The sequence below is a fragment of the Felis catus genome, chromosome C1, assembly GCF_018350175.1.
Source record: "Felis catus isolate Fca126 chromosome C1, F.catus_Fca126_mat1.0, whole genome shotgun sequence".
Taxonomy (NCBI): Eukaryota; Metazoa; Chordata; class Mammalia; order Carnivora; family Felidae; genus Felis; species Felis catus.
Window position 1 is genome coordinate 33,385,180 of NC_058375.1, and position 18,344 is coordinate 33,403,523.

The 18,344-nt window shown below is 44.7% G+C and overlaps 2 protein-coding genes across 7 annotated transcripts in view; both read left to right on the forward strand.

Moving 5' to 3' along the window:
* Positions 1 to 154: 154 nt before the first annotated feature.
* Positions 155 to 9,074, forward strand: CC1H1orf50 (chromosome C1 C1orf50 homolog). The gene is made up of 5 exons (XM_045035652.1): positions 155 to 289; positions 409 to 524; positions 7,039 to 7,125; positions 7,621 to 7,752; positions 8,551 to 9,074. The coding sequence occupies exons 1-5, from the start codon at positions 157 to 159 to the stop codon at positions 8,734 to 8,736; spliced, it is 654 nt and encodes a 217-aa protein (XP_044891587.1). The 5' UTR covers positions 155 to 156; the 3' UTR covers positions 8,737 to 9,074.
* The window catches only part of TMEM269 (transmembrane protein 269), a 26,051-nt gene continuing 15,327 nt past the window's right edge, over positions 7,621 to 18,344 (forward strand). For 2 of the 6 annotated variants that reach the window (XM_045035646.1, XM_045035647.1), the window contains exon 1: positions 17,579 to 17,801. In XM_045035646.1, coding sequence (XP_044891581.1) covers positions 17,724 to 17,801 — 78 coding nt within the window. In that variant the 5' untranslated portion in view covers positions 17,579 to 17,723. Of the gene's footprint in view, positions 7,753 to 16,735; positions 16,860 to 17,578; positions 17,802 to 18,344 lie in introns of those variants that run through there. The other 4 variants (XM_045035648.1, XM_045035649.1, XM_045035650.1 and 1 more) reach the window with 3 other exon arrangements.

Genomic DNA, 18,344 nt, shown 5'->3' on the forward strand with positions numbered 1-18,344 from the left:
ACTGCCCTTTTTGGCTTTCCCTAAGCCAGCACCCCGCCCCTCAGCAGAGCCTAGGGCGTCAGCTGGAGCCCCGCCTCCGGGTTCAGGCGGTGCCCCTCAGCCCTGATGGCCAATGGCCAGGGAACACGGAAGCTCCGCCCACAGGTCTCTATGCGCATGCTCTTCCCTCTCGCGCCGCGGTTGGGGACGCAGGGAGGTCTGGCTGTTGTCATGGGGGACGCCGAGGCGCCGGGGCAGTCGGGGGGAGTCCCCGCAGACCAAGGCGTTCAGCCGGCTACAGGTCGGGGAGGTACGCAGGGCGGGAGTCCGAGCGGGGAAAGAAGCCCTCACGGAACAGCTAGTCTCCCGGGCTGCGCGGGAGGCCGAGGGCGGGCGCTCACGGGCTGTGTTCCTGGGTATGTGTCGCAGGAGCCCTGGTGGAGTTCACCCCGACCCCCGGAGGCCTGGCCCTAGTGAGCCCCTACCACACCCACCGGGCCGGGGACCCCTTAGACCTCGTGGCGCTCGCAGAGCAGGTGCAGAAGGTGAGGAGGCGCGGCTGGGGAAGTAAAGAACCGTTTTGGTTCACGTTTGGCCCAGCATCTTGAGACTGGGACCTCACAGCCAAAGCCAAAGCGAAAGCCATTTGCTTTTTGTCTCCATTTTACAACTCGGGAAAACTCATTGTCATTGAGGGTCGGTAGTCTGACTCGCACTCTGAGCTTCTGAGACCAAAGGCTCCATCTGCCATATGAGTGCCCATAATCTCCTTTCGTGGGAAGTTTTGCACAGCACTTTGAATATTCAGTATTTCATTTGGGCCTCAGGACAGCCCTGTAAGGTAGGCAGTACAGAAGTTATTCTTCCCATTTGACTCGTGAAGAGAAGTTTCCATGCAAGTGTCAGATTACCCTAACGGATTCTGCAGGGATGCATAGTCCACTTACTTTAAACCGCTTCCCATTAGATCGTTATCTGTGCCCTGAACGCTTTTAGAACGTAACATCTTTTAGAAGGACAGGGACTTTTTGAAATTTATTTTCATTTAATTTATTTTTAAAATTTATATCCAAGTTAGTTAGCATATAGTGCAACAATGATTTCAGGAGTAGATTCCTTAATGCCCTTTACTCATTTAGTCCCATCCCCCCTCCCACAACCCCTCCAGTAAACTTCTGTTTGTTCTCCATATTTAAGAGTCTCTTATGTTTTGTGCCCCTCCCTGTTTTTATGTTATTTTTGCTTCCCTTATGTTCATCTGTTTTGTATCTTAAATTCCTCATATGAGTGAAGTCATATGATATTTGTCTTTCTCTGGCTAATTTCACTTAGCATAATACCCTCCAGTTCCATCCACGTAGTTGCAAATGGCAAGATTTCATTCTTTTTGATTGCCGAGTAATACTCCGTTGTATATATATATATACCACATCTTCTTTATCCATTCATCCATCGATGGGCATTTGGGCTCTTTCCATACTTTGGTTATTGTTGATAGTGCTGCTATAAACATTGGGGTGCATGTGTCCCTTTGAAACAGCATACCTGTATACTAGAAGGACAGGGACTCTTAAATTTTGTCCTGTGTTCTCATTCACTGGGCACAACATTCCCAAGCCCAGTGCTTACACATTCATTGCCAAGAGAATAAGGAGGAAATGTGAAATAACAAAAAGCATCAGAAATTTTGACACGTGCGTGTTAATCCCACTGTTGATAATAACTTGCACTGTAACTTAAGGGAAATTACTTTTCTCTGGACTTCAGCTTCTTCATCTGTAAAATGCAGGGTCTCAACTAGGAAAGTTCCTAGATCTAAAGCTGCGAAAAACCAAATTCCATCTAATTTTTTTTTATAAATTTTTTTTAATGTTTATTTTTGAGACAGAGAGAGACAGAGCATGAACGGGGGAGGGTTGGAGAGAGAGAGAGAGACACAGAACCTGAAACAGGCTCTAGGCTCTGAGCTGTCAGCACAGAGCCCGACCCAGGACTCGAACTCACACACCGCGAGATCATGACCTGAGCAGAAGTTGGTCGCTTAACCCACTGAGCCACCCAGGTACCCCTCCATCTAATTTTTATCAAGACTTCCAGTTGTAGAACCCTCTTCAATATGTACAGATAAGGGGCCCTGCTGCTCTAAAGCTTCTGATACTCCTCTCACCCTTGTGTGCACTATCACATTTGGTTTTGGTTATATTCAAAGGTCTTTATTTTGTTCAAAATATTTAATAATTAATGTGCTCAAATTCCCTCACATAAACATCTCTGTACTTCAGGTTTTGTTTTTTTTTTTAATTTAAGAAGTATTCAAATGCTTAGGAAAGTGCTTTTGATTCAAACTTAGTGACTTGTCTTTTCTAGAGAGGTGGGAAGCAAAGCATAACTTTTATAGATTAGGAGAGGGGCGCCTGGGTGGCTCAGTCGGTTAAGCGGCTGACTTCGGCTCAGGTCATGATCTCGTGGTCCGTGGGTTCGAGCCCCGCGTCGGGCTCTGTGCTGACAGCTCAGAGCCTGGAGCCTGTTTCGGATTCTGTGTCTCCCTCTCTCTGATCCTCCCCCGTTCATGCTCTGTCTCTGTCTCAAAAATAAATAAACGTTTAAAAAAAAAATTGTATAGATTAGGAGAATACCATGTGTCTGTTTAACTGGATCACTTGTTGGGAGGGAGGCAACTAGGCCCAAAGCTTGGGCAAACATTTTCATGGCTTACTGAGTGACCATCATATTTATTACAATGGCCTGAAACAACAAAAAAAAGAAGATGGAACACAGTTTTTGCCCTTCAGCGTATGATCTAGTAAAATACAGAGGATGCATTATGGTGCTGCCTCCTTTTTTCCAATATTATCAATATTGAGCAGCTGGAATAAAAACACTAGAAACAAACAGATTGAATCAAGCATATTTACTGTTTTTGTCCTGAAATGTACTTTGTAGCAGGACTGACTGCTGCCATGCCATTTTGGTATTGATGTGTGTTTAGAATGCTCTAGAGGTCTGGTATTAAGGCAGAAATTTGGAATCAGACTGATCGGTGTTCAAATCTTCAACTGCCATTTATTAGCTGTTATTAACCCTTGGACAGGTTGCTTTACCTCTCTGGGTATAATTCCTAAAATGAGACTGAAGTTATCATCTCCAACTTCATAAGGTATTATAAAAATTAAGTTAGATAATATATGTGAAGGGCCTCAGAATGATTGGGGCCAGTAATTAGAAGTACTCTTTAGTAATTAGAAGTGTTTAGTAATTAGAAGTACTCTTCTCATTTCTGTTATGAATTAGACTGTTTTGTTTATAGGGAACAGATTTGCTGCCACCACCTTAAGAAGAAGATTAATAATGAGGCCACTCCTAACCTAGAACTCTCTTAGCTCTAGAAACCACCTGCTTTCTCTTTGGCCACCAGGTGCCTCACTGTCCTTGGAACAAAATGCAGTACTTTCACCATGGGCCATAAGGCCTTGCATGATCTGGTCCCTGCCCCCTTACTGACTACTCATTAACTACTGCCCCTCGCTAACTGCCTTTCAGACATAACTTCTCCAGTTTTTGTTGCATGGCTGGCCCTTTCTTTTCTTCAGACCCAAGTCAAATGTCACATCTTCAGTGAGGCCTTCTTGTCTATTGAAGGTTATACTCCACTCCATCCAGATGATGGTATTATTAAATTGAATATGGGTACCTGGTGGCTTAGTCAGTTAAGCATCTGACCTTGGGTCAGGTCATGATCTCATGGTTTGTGAGTCCGAGCCCCACATCCGGCTCTCTGTGTCAGCAAAAAACCCACTTCAGATCCTCTGTTCCCCTCTCTCTCTGCCCCTTCTCAGCTAATGCTCTCTCTCTCTAAAAAAAAAAAAAAAAAAAAAAAAGTAAACAGGGGCACCTGGGTGGCTCAATTGGTAAGTGTCTGACTTCAGCTCAGGTCATGATCTCCTGGTTCACGAGTTCGAGCCCCCACATCGGGCTCTGTGCTGACAGCTCAGAGCCTGGAGCCTGCTTTGGTTTCTGTGTCTCCCTCTCTCTCCCTGTTCCGCCCCCACTCATGCTCTGTCTCTGTCTCTTAAAAATAAATAAACATTAAAAAAAAAAACACATTAAAATAAATAAATAAATAAATTGAATTTGCATCTAGCCTGCTCATGCATGCCAATCCCTGCGGTGCTTACCACTACCTATTAAACCAGTTACTCCACTCACTTGTTACCTCTGATCTGCTTCTACCACATAATTCTGGTTATTTTCTTCATAATAGCACATCATTATTCTGAGTCCACATAATACTAGCTCTAATTGTCTTTCTTGTTGGTGTCTGTATCTCTTACCAGAGCTGTGTTCTGCATTATGGTAGCCTCTAACCACATATGGTTGTTGAGCATTTGGGCTATATGGTTAATGCAGCTGAGAAACTGGATTTTAAATTTTATGTAATTTTAACAATTTACATTTTAAAATGTAATAATTGATTCAATTATTGGACACTTTTGAAGTATATTTGGAACAAGCTGAGTATGTGAACTGACCCTTTTAAATGCAAATTTTATGAAGTTTAAGTACCGATTGAGTATTTCTTTTAATTTTTTTTAATGTTTGTTTATTTTTGAGAGAGAGAGAGAGCACACACGAGCAGGAGAGGGGCACAGAGAGAGGGAGACACAGATTCTGAGGCAGGCTCCAAGCTCTGAGCTGTCAGCACAGTGCCTGATAGGGGGCTCAAACCCACAAACTGTGAGATCATGACCTGAGCCAAAGTCAAACGCTTAACTGACTGAGCCACCCAGGTGCCCCAGATTGAGTATTTCTCATGATAATTTGGTATCTCGATAGTATGAGTGTAAAATATAAGTATATACTTAGTATGAAATGTAAAGTATTTCATTAAAATTTTTTATACTGATTACATGTTGGAATAATGTTTTTTGATGTATTGGGTTAAATAAAATATTATAATTAATTTTACTTATTTATTTTTATTTTTAACACAGCTGCTAGAAAATTAAAAATTTACTACTTTGGGGTACCTGGGTGGCTCAGTTGATTAAGCAACTGACTCTTGGTTTCGGCTCAGGTCATGATCCCACAGTTTGTGGGGTTGAGCCCCTCATTGAGTTTTGTGCTGACAGTGGAGCCTGCTTGGGATTCTCTTTCTCTCTTGCTTTCTCTGCCTCTCCCCCACTCGTGCTTTCTTTCAAAATAAATAAACATTAAAAAAATTACATATTTTACTTCATATTCTGAAGGACAGTACATTAGGCTGCAATCTTGATGGAGGTAGGGACTTCTTTCTCCTGTTTCTAGTATGTCCAGGGCCTGGCATGATGTCTCATACACAGTGGCTGCTCAGTCTCTATTTGTGGAGCAGATAAATGATTGACTCTGTTGACTCCATTGTTTTCTTCTCATGTGATGCTGGCTTATACCTGACTTTTACCTTGAGCTTCCTCAACTCACCAGCAAATTCTCTTAATATTTCTTTTTTGTATTTTTATTAAAATAAAATTTAAATATATATAATATATATATATAATTATATATAATATATTAATTATAATATATATTTTATAATATTATATTATTATAATATATCTTTAAATATATTACAAAATATTTGTAATAAATTTAAATTAAAAAAATTTTTTAATGTCTATTTTTGAGAGACTGAGACAGAGCATGAGGGGGGAGGGGCAGAGAGGGAGACATGGAATTGGGATCAGGCTCTAGGCTCTGAGCTTTCAGCACAGAGCCCAACATGGGGCTTGAAACCACGAAGCCTCAGTTGGAGGCTTAACTGAGCCATCCAGATGCCCCTAAAAAAATTTTTTTTAATGTTTATGTATTTTTGAGAGACAGAGACAAGAATGTGAGTGGGGGAGGGGCAGAGAGGGAGGTAGGCACAGAATCCTAAGCAGGCTCCTAGGCTCTGACTTGTCAGCACAGAACCTGACGTGGGGCTCGGACTCATGAACTGTGAGATCATGACCTGAGCCAAAGTCAGACGCTTAACCGCCTGAGCCACCCAGGCACCCTCTTGATATTTCTTAGTTTGAGTTTAATCTCGTAATTTCTTCTTAACTTGCCATATACCCCTAGACATTAATCAGGTTTTCTTGATAGTAAGCTGGAAGTCTTTGACAGATTTCTGATGCCTGAGTGATAATCCTTCCCATTGGTCACACCAGTCTCTCTGGTTTTGAAAAGTGTTTGATTTATTTTAAGCAATTTCCATTGCCTTCATTTGCACTTCCTAGCACAAGACAGGAAGTCTTACGTGCACAATATAACATTGTTTCAGATCTACATCCTAGTATAGTCTTTAAAGGCTCAGTGGGTAGTTAGAGCATGTGACTCTGGATTTCACGGTCATGAGTTCGAGCCCCACATTGGGCCTGGAGCCTACTTAAAAAAAAAACAAGAAAGCATTTGAAGTAACAATTAGGAAGGCAAATATAAGTTAAAATATAACTAGGTATGATGTAAATAATTCAGCTGAGGCAACGGTCAGATTAATAGGTCCTTCCTATATATAGCTAGATTCCTACATAACAGGTGATAAGAACTTTATCACAAGTGTCTTTTTATTTTAAGACCCATTCCAGATCTCAGAAGTATTTAAACATGAGAAAAATAAATGGAGACCTGAGGAATAAGTGTGTTTATTTGGGCAAAGAGTAAGAGGGGAAGTATTTTCTGTTGAGGAGAGGGCATATTCTGTACATGTGTTAGCATGTGAGAGTAGACCATGTTAGAGGACTGAAGAAGTGCAGAGTGACTGCAATACAGAGGGTAGAAAGCTCTGGGACGTAGAAAAGAAGGAGGACTTAGTTCTGCTGTGTGGGGTCCTGGCAGGGTGAGCTTCTTATAAACAGTGCTATTTGAGTTGGGTGGGAACTGGGTGAGATGAGTGCGAGTTCCCAGGACTGTGTTGAGGCTAGGAAGGGTATTTAAGGCATAAGCGAGGATGTTGAGGTAACTCTTCACTCTGAGCTCTAAATACGAACATTGTCGAAGTCTTATCCTTTTTCCACCCACAGTTTGGTTTTGTCTCACCTGTAGGCTGACGAATTCATCCGAGCAAATGCCACCAACAAACTAACAGTCATAGCTGAGCAAATCCAACATTTACAAGAACAAGCCAGGAAGGTGAGTAACATGTAACAGCTTTTAGGTCGGGACTCCTTTTCCTCATTTAATTCATAGGTCTGCCTGGTCTTGCTTATAATCGTTAAACTATTTTGTCTTCAGGACCTCCTAGAAATATAGAAGTGTTGAGCAAAATAGAGTAAGCCCAAGAAGTTAGGTATGAGGTAAGCTTTTTCACTGGGAGACAGTTTCAGTGAAGTAAAGCATTTTGAGGGGAAAAACATGTTCTCAGTTTTAAAAGAAATGTACATACTGCAGAAAAATAGGAAAGAAATTTAAAAGGCACTCAAAGCCAGTGACGTTCACCAATGCAATTCTTCTAAAGGCATTTTTACAGTCTAGTAGCATAGTCTAATTTTTGTCTCCTCAGAATCATCTGGGTCCTAGTAGTGACTGTGTGCTATGGGGGAGCAATTCCTAAGCATTGATTGGGATAATCGCTGAGTGTGCCTGTTATGTCCAATACTTAATTTGTTACATCTCTGTGGTTCTTAGGTACTGGAAGATGCTCGCAGAGATGCCGACTTGCACCATGTAGCTTGTAATATAGTAAAAAAACCTGGCAACATTTATTACCTTTATAAACGGGAGAGTGGTCAGCAGTATTTTTCTATTATTTCTCCAAAGGTAAGAACATGTATTTTTGCGCAGAAATCTACTCTGGTCTTTGAGAAACTCTTGGCATATGTGCGTGAAGATGTAGGCATAAGGGTTTGTAAATGGCCTTCTAGAAAATTGGAGGTTTTCGTGAGCCCTGGCATGACTCTTTTTTTTTTTTTTAAACATTATTTTTTTTTTTCAACGTTTATTTATTTTTGGGACAGAGAGAGACAGAGCATGAACAGGGGAGGGGCAGAGAGAGAGGGAGACACAGAATCGGAAACAGGCTCCAGGCTCCGAGCCATCAGCCCAGAGCCTGACGCGGGGCTCGAACTCACGGACCGCGAGATCGTGACCTGGCTGAAGTCGGACGCTTAACCGACTGCGCCACCCAGGCGCCCCTATGACTCTTAAAAAATATACATGAAAAACACAAATTATCTCACAGTCATTATCTCTGTTAAGGGAGGTATCTGATGTATAATGCAGTGAGGATGATTCTGACTGGTCTGAAGTGAAAACCCAAAAAAGAAATTTGTGGCATACAATGAGGAAGTGAGGGGAGCCTGGGTGGCTCAGTGGGATAATGATTCTTGGTTTTGGCTTAGGTTATGATCTCACTGTTTGTGGGTTCAAGCCCTGCATCAGGCTCTGCACTGATGGCTCCGGAGCCCGCTTGGGATTATCTGTCTCTCTCTCTCTGTGCCCTTTCCCCGCTTGCTCTCTGTCTCTCTCTCTCAAAATAAGTAAATAGACATTTTAGAAAATGAGCTCAATTTCTTTACCTTCTACCCTGATGAGAACTGACTCCTTTGCCTTCTTTAGGAATGGGGGACAAATTGTCCACATGACTTCCTTGGCGCCTACAAGCTCCAGCATGACTTATCCTGGACTCCGTATGAGGATATTGAGAAGCATGATGCTAAAATCAGCATAGTGGACAGGTTGCTAAGCCAGCCAGCGGCCCTGCCTCCAAGCACTGAGCCCGCCTTCCAGGGACTGACTGACTGAGAGAGGTCTCTGACAAACAGCTCTCACAACAAGGACTTACCACTATCACCTCCTTGTTGCCCTCATTTTCTGCGTTGATGGGAGGGGGCATGAGAATTGAAGTCTTGTGGGGGAATCATGCACTTCTTGAGAGGAGACCCTGTGTGCATATAAATGCTGTTGTAATTACTTTCAGTTCCGATGGTAATGAATCATACCAGACCCAACCAGTGACTTTCAGAGTACTGGCCAGTGTACTTTCTTTCTCCTTTATCTCCATCTGTTCTCCCGTAAGTCAGAGCATTGGAGAAAGAGGGGTGTCTTCTACCCACATAAAGGTTGGCAAGGCATTTTCCAGAGAGGACTGTTTTTAGTCTTTTTGTAACTGGAAGTGTTTGAGATTGGGTTGAGGTTGAACATAGTGGGGAAAGAGACAGAGAGAGAGGCAAACCATAAAACAAACTTTAACAATAGGGAACAAACTGAGGGTTCATGGAGGTGGGTTGGGGATGGGCTAGATGGATAATGGGGATTAAGGAGGGCACTTGTGATGAGCACTGGGTGTTCTGTGTAAGTGATGAATCACTAAATTCTACTTCTGAAACCAATATTACATGATATGTTAACTAGAATTTAAATAAAAACTTGAAACTTAAAACAAAGATTGGGTTGAGGCTGTTGAGCAGTTAGTGTAGCTCCAACTTCAGATGTGTCTGGGAACAGGAATGTTGCGTAATGGAGGATGATGAACAGCTCGGCTTGCCTGGACTAGACAGTGTGTGATTCTGGTATTTTTGCACTCTTGCGGAAGTGTGGCTTGCCTGTTTTGCTCTTTCTGCCTACTTTGAGTGACTGGAGATTCTGGGGCAGCAACAATGGACAGGTTTGGGGAAGGTCTACCTGTAACCTCACAGAATTCTAGACTTGGAAGAGATGTGGGAGGCTGCCGCGGACCACTGTATGGATCTGTGCTGTAGCCTTGCTGAAGAGGAGATCCAGAGTTTAGCCATCTGCAGCAGGCCAACTCCATTTAAATGGCAACCTCAAACTATTGTGGAAGAGGGGCAGTGGGTGAGAAACAAGAAAAAGAGCCAACCTGTTGATCATGAGTTAATTCAGATTGAAACTTATTTTAACCTGAATTACCCAGTAATTTAGCAGAGGCTTTTTAGCTGAGTTCCTCTAGTTCTCATTCTGACTAGACTCTTGTGGGACTCTACCTCACCTCGTGTGTTCAGTGGAATTAACTAAATTTACAGCATATCCAGTGTGGCTGTACTTCAGTGCCATATATCTTATCACAGTCTGCTGTAACCACAGTTGCCCAAGTTCCTTTCTGGGTATGGATGTCTCTTGTGCTGATCTGCTTGGTAATATCCTAACCTCATCCTAGTTTTCATGGCCTTTCCTCATAAGGTGTATTTCTTGTTAGCTGTAAAATGGTCCATTGAAGGCCTCACACAGAATGGGGCTAGAACCGGACAGGTGATACTTGGTCATTTGTTTCATGGGGGGATGCTCTGTGGGGTCAGCTGCAAAAGCCTCTGATGGGGATGGTGTAGGGGACGGACACACACACACACACACACACACACACACACACACACACACTTTAGTGGTATAATAGTTGGTTTTGTAAGTTTCCAGGTTTTCAAAAGGTCCTGACCTGCATGGTAATGACACATTCTGAGTAGGTGTTTATTAGTTATCTGTTGCTGCATAAATTACCAGAAACTTAGTGGCTTAAAACAACACACATTTATGATTTCATAGTTTCTATGGGTCAGGAGTTCAGGCACACTTAACCTGGGCCCTCTGCTTCAAGATTTTTCACAGGCTGCGTTCTGATTATTGGCCAGGACTGGGTTCTCATCTGAAGGCTGGAGAAGGGTCTGTTTCCAAGCTAACTTAAATTTTGGCCCAATTTTAATTCCTCCTGTTGGACTAACATTGTTAATTCTGTTTACCAATAGACTATTAACCAGAAACTGACTTCAGTTCCTTGCCACATGGGTCTGCCCAACATGGCAACTTTCTTTATCAAAGCCAACAAGGACGAGTCTGCCAGCAGGATGGAAGTTACAGCTTTGTGTATTCTAATCACGGGAGTGACATCTCATGCTTTTGCTGTATTCTGTCCATTGGAAGCAAGTCCTAGGCAAGCCCACACTCAAAGGAGGGAATTAAACGAAGGCGTGAATACCAGAAGGCAGAAATCATCAAGCAGATCTTAGAATCTCTGCCACAGTGCTTAGCTGAGAGGGAGACAAGAAGGCTCTTGGGTCAAAGAGGCAGTATTACAAAGTGGTTAAGCATGGTAGTGGTAAAGTCACGATGGGAACTGGACTCTGCTCTGACAAAATAACTTCCCCAGCTAGCATCCCTCCTTCCTCCTGTATCCTTCTCCAGTCCATTCTGCAAAAAATCAGCAGCTTGATCTTTTTAAAATCCAAATCTCCCTCACTCTTTACATTTCCTAACCACTCTAGAGCAAAAAAGAGCAGTGGTTAAAAAAAAGTTCTTCTGTTCAGCAAGGTGCGCTCCCTGCACTGACCACCAGGTAGTGCCATTGCTCTTTGCTACTTCTGCCAATTACCAAACTTCGGGAAAGTCAGTGGCAATGTGAAATGACTTTGGAGGTAGCACCTCTGAGTGGGGATCTAGGACCCCTTGGTTATATACAGTAACCACTTTTCATTCACCCATCCATCTACCCATTCAACGATTTTAGAAGTATTAAGTGCCTTCTAGGTTCCATGTTCTGGAGAATAACACAGCTGAATAAAACAGGCACCTATTCCCAAGAAGCTCACAGTCTAGTGGGGGAGGAACCAAATCAACAATTATAGTGTGGTATAAAAAAGGCTATGATAGGGGCGCCTGGGTGGCTCAGTCGGTTAGGCGGCCGACTTCGGCTCAGGTCATGATCTTGCGGTCCGTGAGTTCTAGCCCCGTGTCGGGCTCTGTGCTGACAGCTCAGAGCTTGGAGCCCGCTTCATATTCTGTGTCTCCTTCTCTCTGACCCTCCCCTGTTCATGCTCTGTCTCTCCCTGTCTCAAAAATAAATAAACGTTAAAAAAATGAAAAAAAAATAATAAAAAAGGCTATGATAGTGGCATGTAGGATATGGAGCACCATGGAAGGATACCTAACGGCTTGGAGAATTTAGGAAGACTTTGTGGACGAGCAGACACCAGCTTATGTGTTGAAAAACAAGAGTTAGAGCTTGTTTGGACACTCTCACCTGTCCTCTAGAGAAAGATGTCTTTGGAATTTGGAGTAGGGTTCATTTTTGGATGTTTGTTTGTGAGTGAAGAAAGGGATATCCATTTTAACAAGCCATGTCAACCAAACTAGTCCTGGCAGTCAGGAGGGCTAGAGTGAGGTACGGCCTGGCTAGAAAACTCTTTCTCCTCCTCCTCCTCCTCCTCCTCCTCCTCCTCCTCCTCCTTCAGAGAGAGGGGGAGAGAGAGAGGAGAGAGAGAGAGTGCGCAGGGGGTGGAGGGGGAAGAAGAGAGAGAATCTTAAGCAGGCTCCATGCTGAGCCCCCGACGTGGGCTTGATCCTACAACCTTGAGATCATGACCTGAGCTGAAATCAAGAGACGGAAGCTCAACTGACTGAGCCACCCAGGTGCCCCTAGAAAACTCTTACTTCTAGTAGCTAAGAGATAAGTAGATGAAGAAGGGGAGGAAAAGCAATTCCAGACTAGAAGCAATATGACATTTGGAAAATTTCAGCCAGTTTAAAGTGAAGAATGTGGGCCAGGGGCTATGGGAAAAGGGTTAATGGAAAGATTTGGGGGTACGTAGCTGGCAATATTGGCCTTTTAGAAATCTGTTTGGGCGTTAGAAGATGAGTGGAGGGAAGACCATTAGGAGCTTCCATCCCTAGTCCAGGCAAGAGAGGACAGAGGCCTGAACTAAGGTAGCAGTGATGGAATGAGATATATAATTTCATCAGTTGTAAGGTGTACTTTTCTGCCCCCACGTTTTAATATCTCTGAAACTCGGATGCTTCTAAGTCAGTGGCACGTCGTAGTTTAAGTGGCAGCACTTTTTCCTTTCTCAGAGCTGCATAACATAATGCTGTGTCTTACAATGGTTGGGGTCTTGGATTTGATAAAGCTTGGCATTTTGAAGGTACAATAGATTGCAGCTTGTTAAATAATAAGATGTCGGGGGACGAGTGAGAAGAAAGTCTTAGGTGATGCTTGAATTTCTGGCTTGAATGCTGATATGGACGTTGGGGATCCACGCAACAAAATACGGAAGTGGAAGACATCCTGATATTTCCCAGAATAATGAGCAATCTGTGTTTGCTTTATTAATCCACCATGCTGGTCCTGTCCAGGTTCACTAGGTGTGAATAGCACCTGACTGTACTTGTCTCTCTCCACCCTAGATGTCTGGAAGGAGGTTTGCTGGGTCTTAACCTTCTCAAGTTATCAGTCAGTCCACCAGTATTGGGAGTATTGGTACCGTAGATGCGAAGATGACAAATACTGCTTAGTGAGCTTTTATTCTGCCAAGCATATCCATTACCTGATTGAATTTTCATATAACCAACTATCTATGAGGTATATTGTATTCCTGTTTTAGAAAATGGAAACATTTGCTCAAAGATTAAGCAACAGGCCCATGGTTATAGTGATAGAGAGTGGTATGGCTCAGACTCAAACTGTCCTGTTGGATTCAAGTCTGAGCATAACCAGCCCTAGAGGATCCTGACATAGAGGTGTAAGAAAGTTAGATACCAAAGCGACAGAGGAAGATGTGCATATGGGATACCATAGGAGTAGTTCACTGGGATGTGTAGTGATGAGCACACAGGGCATGTATATCACGGCCCGGAGAAGTTAAGTAACTTACCTAAAGACATAACTCATAAGCAGTGGAGCCCATGTTCCTGGCACTAAAGCCTGTGCAAACCCCCCAGGCACAAGATAGGGTTCATCCCCTTAAAGAGCTGGAGATTGGGAGGAGGGAGCTGCTAAGTGCCTGGAGTGATTATTTCTAAAGTACCTTTGATTCAGTGGACCAGCCTCTAGTTGAAAGCTTTTGTCTTCATTTTGATTTGGAATATTACCATCTCCTGCTTTTTTCCAACCTCACTGACTACACCTTTTCTGTCTCCTGACATCTAGCTTTTGGATTGCTCTGGGGCCTATTCCTTAGCCCTCTTTTCTCTCTATTAGGTGATCTAACCCATTCCCACGGATTACATACCCCCCATATGCTGTTGACGCACTTACATGTCTCCAACCCTGCTCTCTCCTGAGCTTCATGCAGACTTACTTACCCAACAGCCTCACTTGACGTCACGAATAAACCTAACATGTCCAAAATGAGTCTGGAATTCTGCCCCAAGCGTGTTTCATTGCCAGTCCTCTCCACTGCCATCAACACCTAGCTCACTGTTTTGGAGGCCAGAAATCTAAGTCATCCTCGATTCTGTTTGTTCTTCCTGTGCCAGTCAGCAGGTCTTCTCAGCTGTCTTCAGAATATATCCCACATCTGACTGCTTCTCACCACTTCCACCCGTACCCCTAGGGCCAGACCACCGCGGTGTCTCTGGCCTGGACTAATGCAGTGACTTCCCAGCAAACCTCCCTGCCCCGGTTCTCACGGTGCTTCAGGCTAGCTCCACAGAGACTGGTAGCATTGCCCTTTATTATTGTTATTTTTAAATGTTTATTTATTTATTTTGAGAGAGAAAGAGCCTGAGTGGGGAGGGGTAGAGAGAGGTGGAGAGAGAGATCCCAAGCAGGCTCCATGCTGTCAGCACAGAGCCCAATGTGGGGCTTGATCTCACCAACCGTGAGATCATGACTGGAGCCCAGATCAAGAGTTGGACGCTTAACCGGCTGAACCACCCAGGTGCCCCGGTAGCGTTGTCCTTTAAAAATATAAATTGGGTCCCAACACTTCTCTGTAAAGATGATTCAAGAATTTCTCATTACACTTAGGCTACAGCCCAAGCTTTTTTCCAGGATTCTGTGTGGTCTTGCCACGTTCCTGCTGACCTTGTCCCTTTAACAAATCAAGCTCATTTCTGCTTCAAAGGCTATACATTTGCTGTTCCACCTGCCTGGAACATTTCCCCCAAGGTCTTTGCATGGTTTGTGGCTTCTCGCCATTTAGGTCCCTGCTCAAGTAGCACTGCACTGATTCCCCTGTGAGAGATACCAACTCGTCTCACGTCAAAATAACTTCTGGCCCTGCCTCGTTTTCCATAGCACTTCTCACAAGCAGACATTATTTGTGCCCACACTCGAATCTAAGTTCCGTGAGGACAGAAACAGTGTCTGCCTTGTTCGCTGCTATATCCCTTGCACCTGACATAGTGCCTGGCACGTAATAAATACTCTAATGTACGAATGGATGGACATCTATACCTGTGTACTTACTTAGATCTAAGTCAACATCACTAATAGAAATGTAACGTGAGTCACATGTATGGTTTTAAATTTTTTAGTAGCTACATTAAAAAATAGAAGCAGGTGGTATTAACTTTAATAATACATTTTATCTCACCCAGTATATCCTAAATATTAACACTTCAAATAATACTAAAAAAATTAGTGTGTTATATATGAAATAACACGCTAATAATTTTTTAGTATTATTTGAATATATATTCCATATATATATTCCACATATATGTATTCCAACTCATAACTCATATATATATATATATATATATTTGAATATTTGAACTCTGGTGTGTATTTTACACATCTAGCACATCTCAATTCAGACTGGCCACATTTTAGGCACTTAAGAGCCGTATGTGGCTAGTGGCTACCATGTTAATACAAGTGTAGACAGTCTACTGTTCTTGCTCTCTACTTTCTTGTGAGATTCCAGAACAGAAGGAAGCTAGAAACTTCTGACAGACGGGGACAAGTGTCTTTTGTAGCTATCCCTCCTTCCTCTCCCTCTTCAGAAGGAAGCCTTGGGGATGTCCAGGCTGACAGATGCATGATCGTGTGCTTAGAATAATACTGATAATGATTGAACTTCTACTCTGCACTAAGCACTTCATATAATCTCATTTAATTCACACAAGAATCCCATTTTACAGATTAGGGAATAGGTTCAGGAAAGCAAAGTAAGATTTACACATCTGGTAGTGTTAGTGCTGCAACATAAACTTGGTTAAGAGGTAAAGCCAGCATTGCCATTAGTATGCTGTAGTGGTTTTTGTTGTTGTTTGGCTTTTATTTATTTATTTATTTATTTATTTATTTATTTATTTTTTCAACGTTTATTAATTTTGGGGACAGAGAGAGACAGAGCATGAACGGGGGAGGGGCAGAGAGAGAGGGAGACACAGAATCGGAAACAGGCTCCAGGCTCCGAGCCATCAGCCCAGAGCCTGACGCGGGGCTCGAACCCACGGACCGTGAGATTGTGACCTGGCTGAAGTCGGACGCTTAACCGACTGCGCCACCCAGGCGCCCCCGTTTGGCTTTTTTTTAGAGAGAGAGAGAGAGAGCAAGCAATCACAAGTGGGGGAGAGGAGCAGAAGGAGGGAGAGAAAGAATTGCAAGCAGGCTCCACACCTAGCACAGAGTCCGATGTGGGGCTCAATCCCCCCACCCTGGGATCATGACCTGAGCTGAAATCAAGAGTCAGCCGCTCAACCGACTGAGCCACCCAGGCACCCCAGTAGGCTGTAGTTTGTAATTTGCCACTAATGGTCCATGTGGCATGGACAAATTAAGGTAAATACAAAGGAAAGGAGGAAGCTGCCCTGACTCTTGGACTTGTTGCCTCCTTTCTGGTTTTCTCTTTTAGTTTCTCAGACACCTTAGGTCCGACTTTAGTGTTAGAGTGTGTTCAGGTCTCATTTCCACTAATTATTAAAATCAACGAATCCCCCATTTCCTCTTCTGGAGAGTAGAAACGCTAATGCTAACGTCAAGAGCATTTGAGAAAATCCAGTAAGATGATAATGTGTGTAAAGCACCGTGAACAGGGCCAAAGGCTAGTCGCCACTCAGGACACGCTCCTCTTTCCCCCTCCAGGTTGCTGGGAGAGACAACAGTGTCACAGGACCGTGCAGCTCCGCCCCTTCCCTTGCATCTTCTCCCGTGGGGTCCTGGAAGCCAGTGCTGCTCTGACTCAGCGTTAGGGCAGGTGGGAGGATGTGGGGCAGGTGTTAGAACCTGTGCCTGGGAACCTACCCAGTACTAACAAGCTTCTTTCTGTAGCGCACTATTCATCCAGTTGCCAAATCCAGACACCTCTGGGAGGCTCTTACCTTCTCCCTCTCACACCTCTCCCACACCCTGGGGATTCTTTTCACAATGGCTCCTAGTCCGGCTACTTCCATTCCCTTCCGTTGCTGTCCAGCGAATGCGTCCTTGCTTCAGCCTGCCTCATCTGTCCTGTGGTATTACAGACCCTTCTTCCACACTGGCTGCCAGAATCATATTTCTAAACCAAAGTGACCATGTCATCCATACTTAAACCAACATTCAGGACAGTGTAAATTACTCAGCTTGCCATTCATCTGACAAATACTGGGGTGAGATGGGGTGACTTACCATATGCCAAAGCAGTTCTTACAGGTACAGAAATACAGCAGTGAACCAAACAGCAAAAGCCCTGCTCTAGGGACCCGTCACAGTCTGGACCCCAGCAACCCTTTACAGCCCTGTCTTCCCCAAAGTCCTTCCAGCCCACCTCCCCTGCACCATGCACTCTGGTCTCTGCCTCTCAAGGCTTCCTTTGCTGGCCACGTTTGGAGAGACCAGTCCCCTCCTCCTAGATCCCTCCATTCCCCAAGTTGCCCACAGGGTGGCCTAGGGCTCCTCTGCAGATTGAGGCCCCTCTTCCAGCCAACTAGAGCCCTGCTGCCCCTCCCTTGCCCCTCCTGGATTGTGAGCTAAGAGCCAGGGGTGAGAGGCTTGGGACCTGCGTGGCTCCCCCAGGCCTGTGGTGGCTGCCACCCACCACACAGGAAGCGGGGAAGGAGTGCGGCCCTCACCCCACCCAGGAATGTCTGGTCCCCAGGTAAGCATCCTGACAAAGCGCGTGACCCTCCCAAGATTACTGTCAGCGACCAGGACCCTGTGGGTAAGCGCTGCCCTAGAGCCCAGCCTGCCTCCATCTCTTCCATCTTCTCAGAGGGGGTGTCTTCCTGGGACCCCCGCAGGGCCTGGACAGGACCGAGAACTGGGAGAGGGGGCGTGGCTATCTTTTGGGGGTGTGGTCTGTAGGGCTGAGGGGTGGGGAGCATGTCTAACTAGAGTGGCTGCGCCCCGGAGTCCCTGCGCCTGATGGAGCGCCCTACCTGAGCATGCTCACTGCAGTTTGTGCCCTGGATGCCAGACACAGAAGCTGTGCAGCCTCGGGCCAGGCCGTACCCTTCTGCCCTCTCCTGCCCACAGCCCGCGTCTGCAGTTCCCGCTTCCTCACTTCTCTGCCCTCTCTCACCAGCCTCAGGGCTGCCTTCCTTTTCTTCACTTTCTCCCCTCCACTCCCAACCATATCTGACCCAGACACATCACTGCTACTCAAGGTCATTCAGGCATACCCCCAACTGCGACCTCCCTGCCCACTACGCCTCCGGCCACCCCCCCCCCCCTTCCTCCCGGGGATCCAGCCTCATCGTGCTAT

Excerpts from the sequence above, each read along its gene's own strand:
- CC1H1orf50 (XM_045035652.1), top strand. The coding sequence starts at position 157 with ATGCTCTTCCCTCTCGCGCCGCGGTTGGGGACGCAGGGAGGTCTGGCT. Across the intron at positions 525-7,038 it reads TCGCAGAGCAGGTGCAGAAG|GCTGACGAATTCATCCGAGC; the intron begins GTGAGGAGGCGC and ends TCTCACCTGTAG. Across the intron at positions 7,753-8,550 it reads TTTCTATTATTTCTCCAAAG|GAATGGGGGACAAATTGTCC; the intron begins GTAAGAACATGT and ends TGCCTTCTTTAG.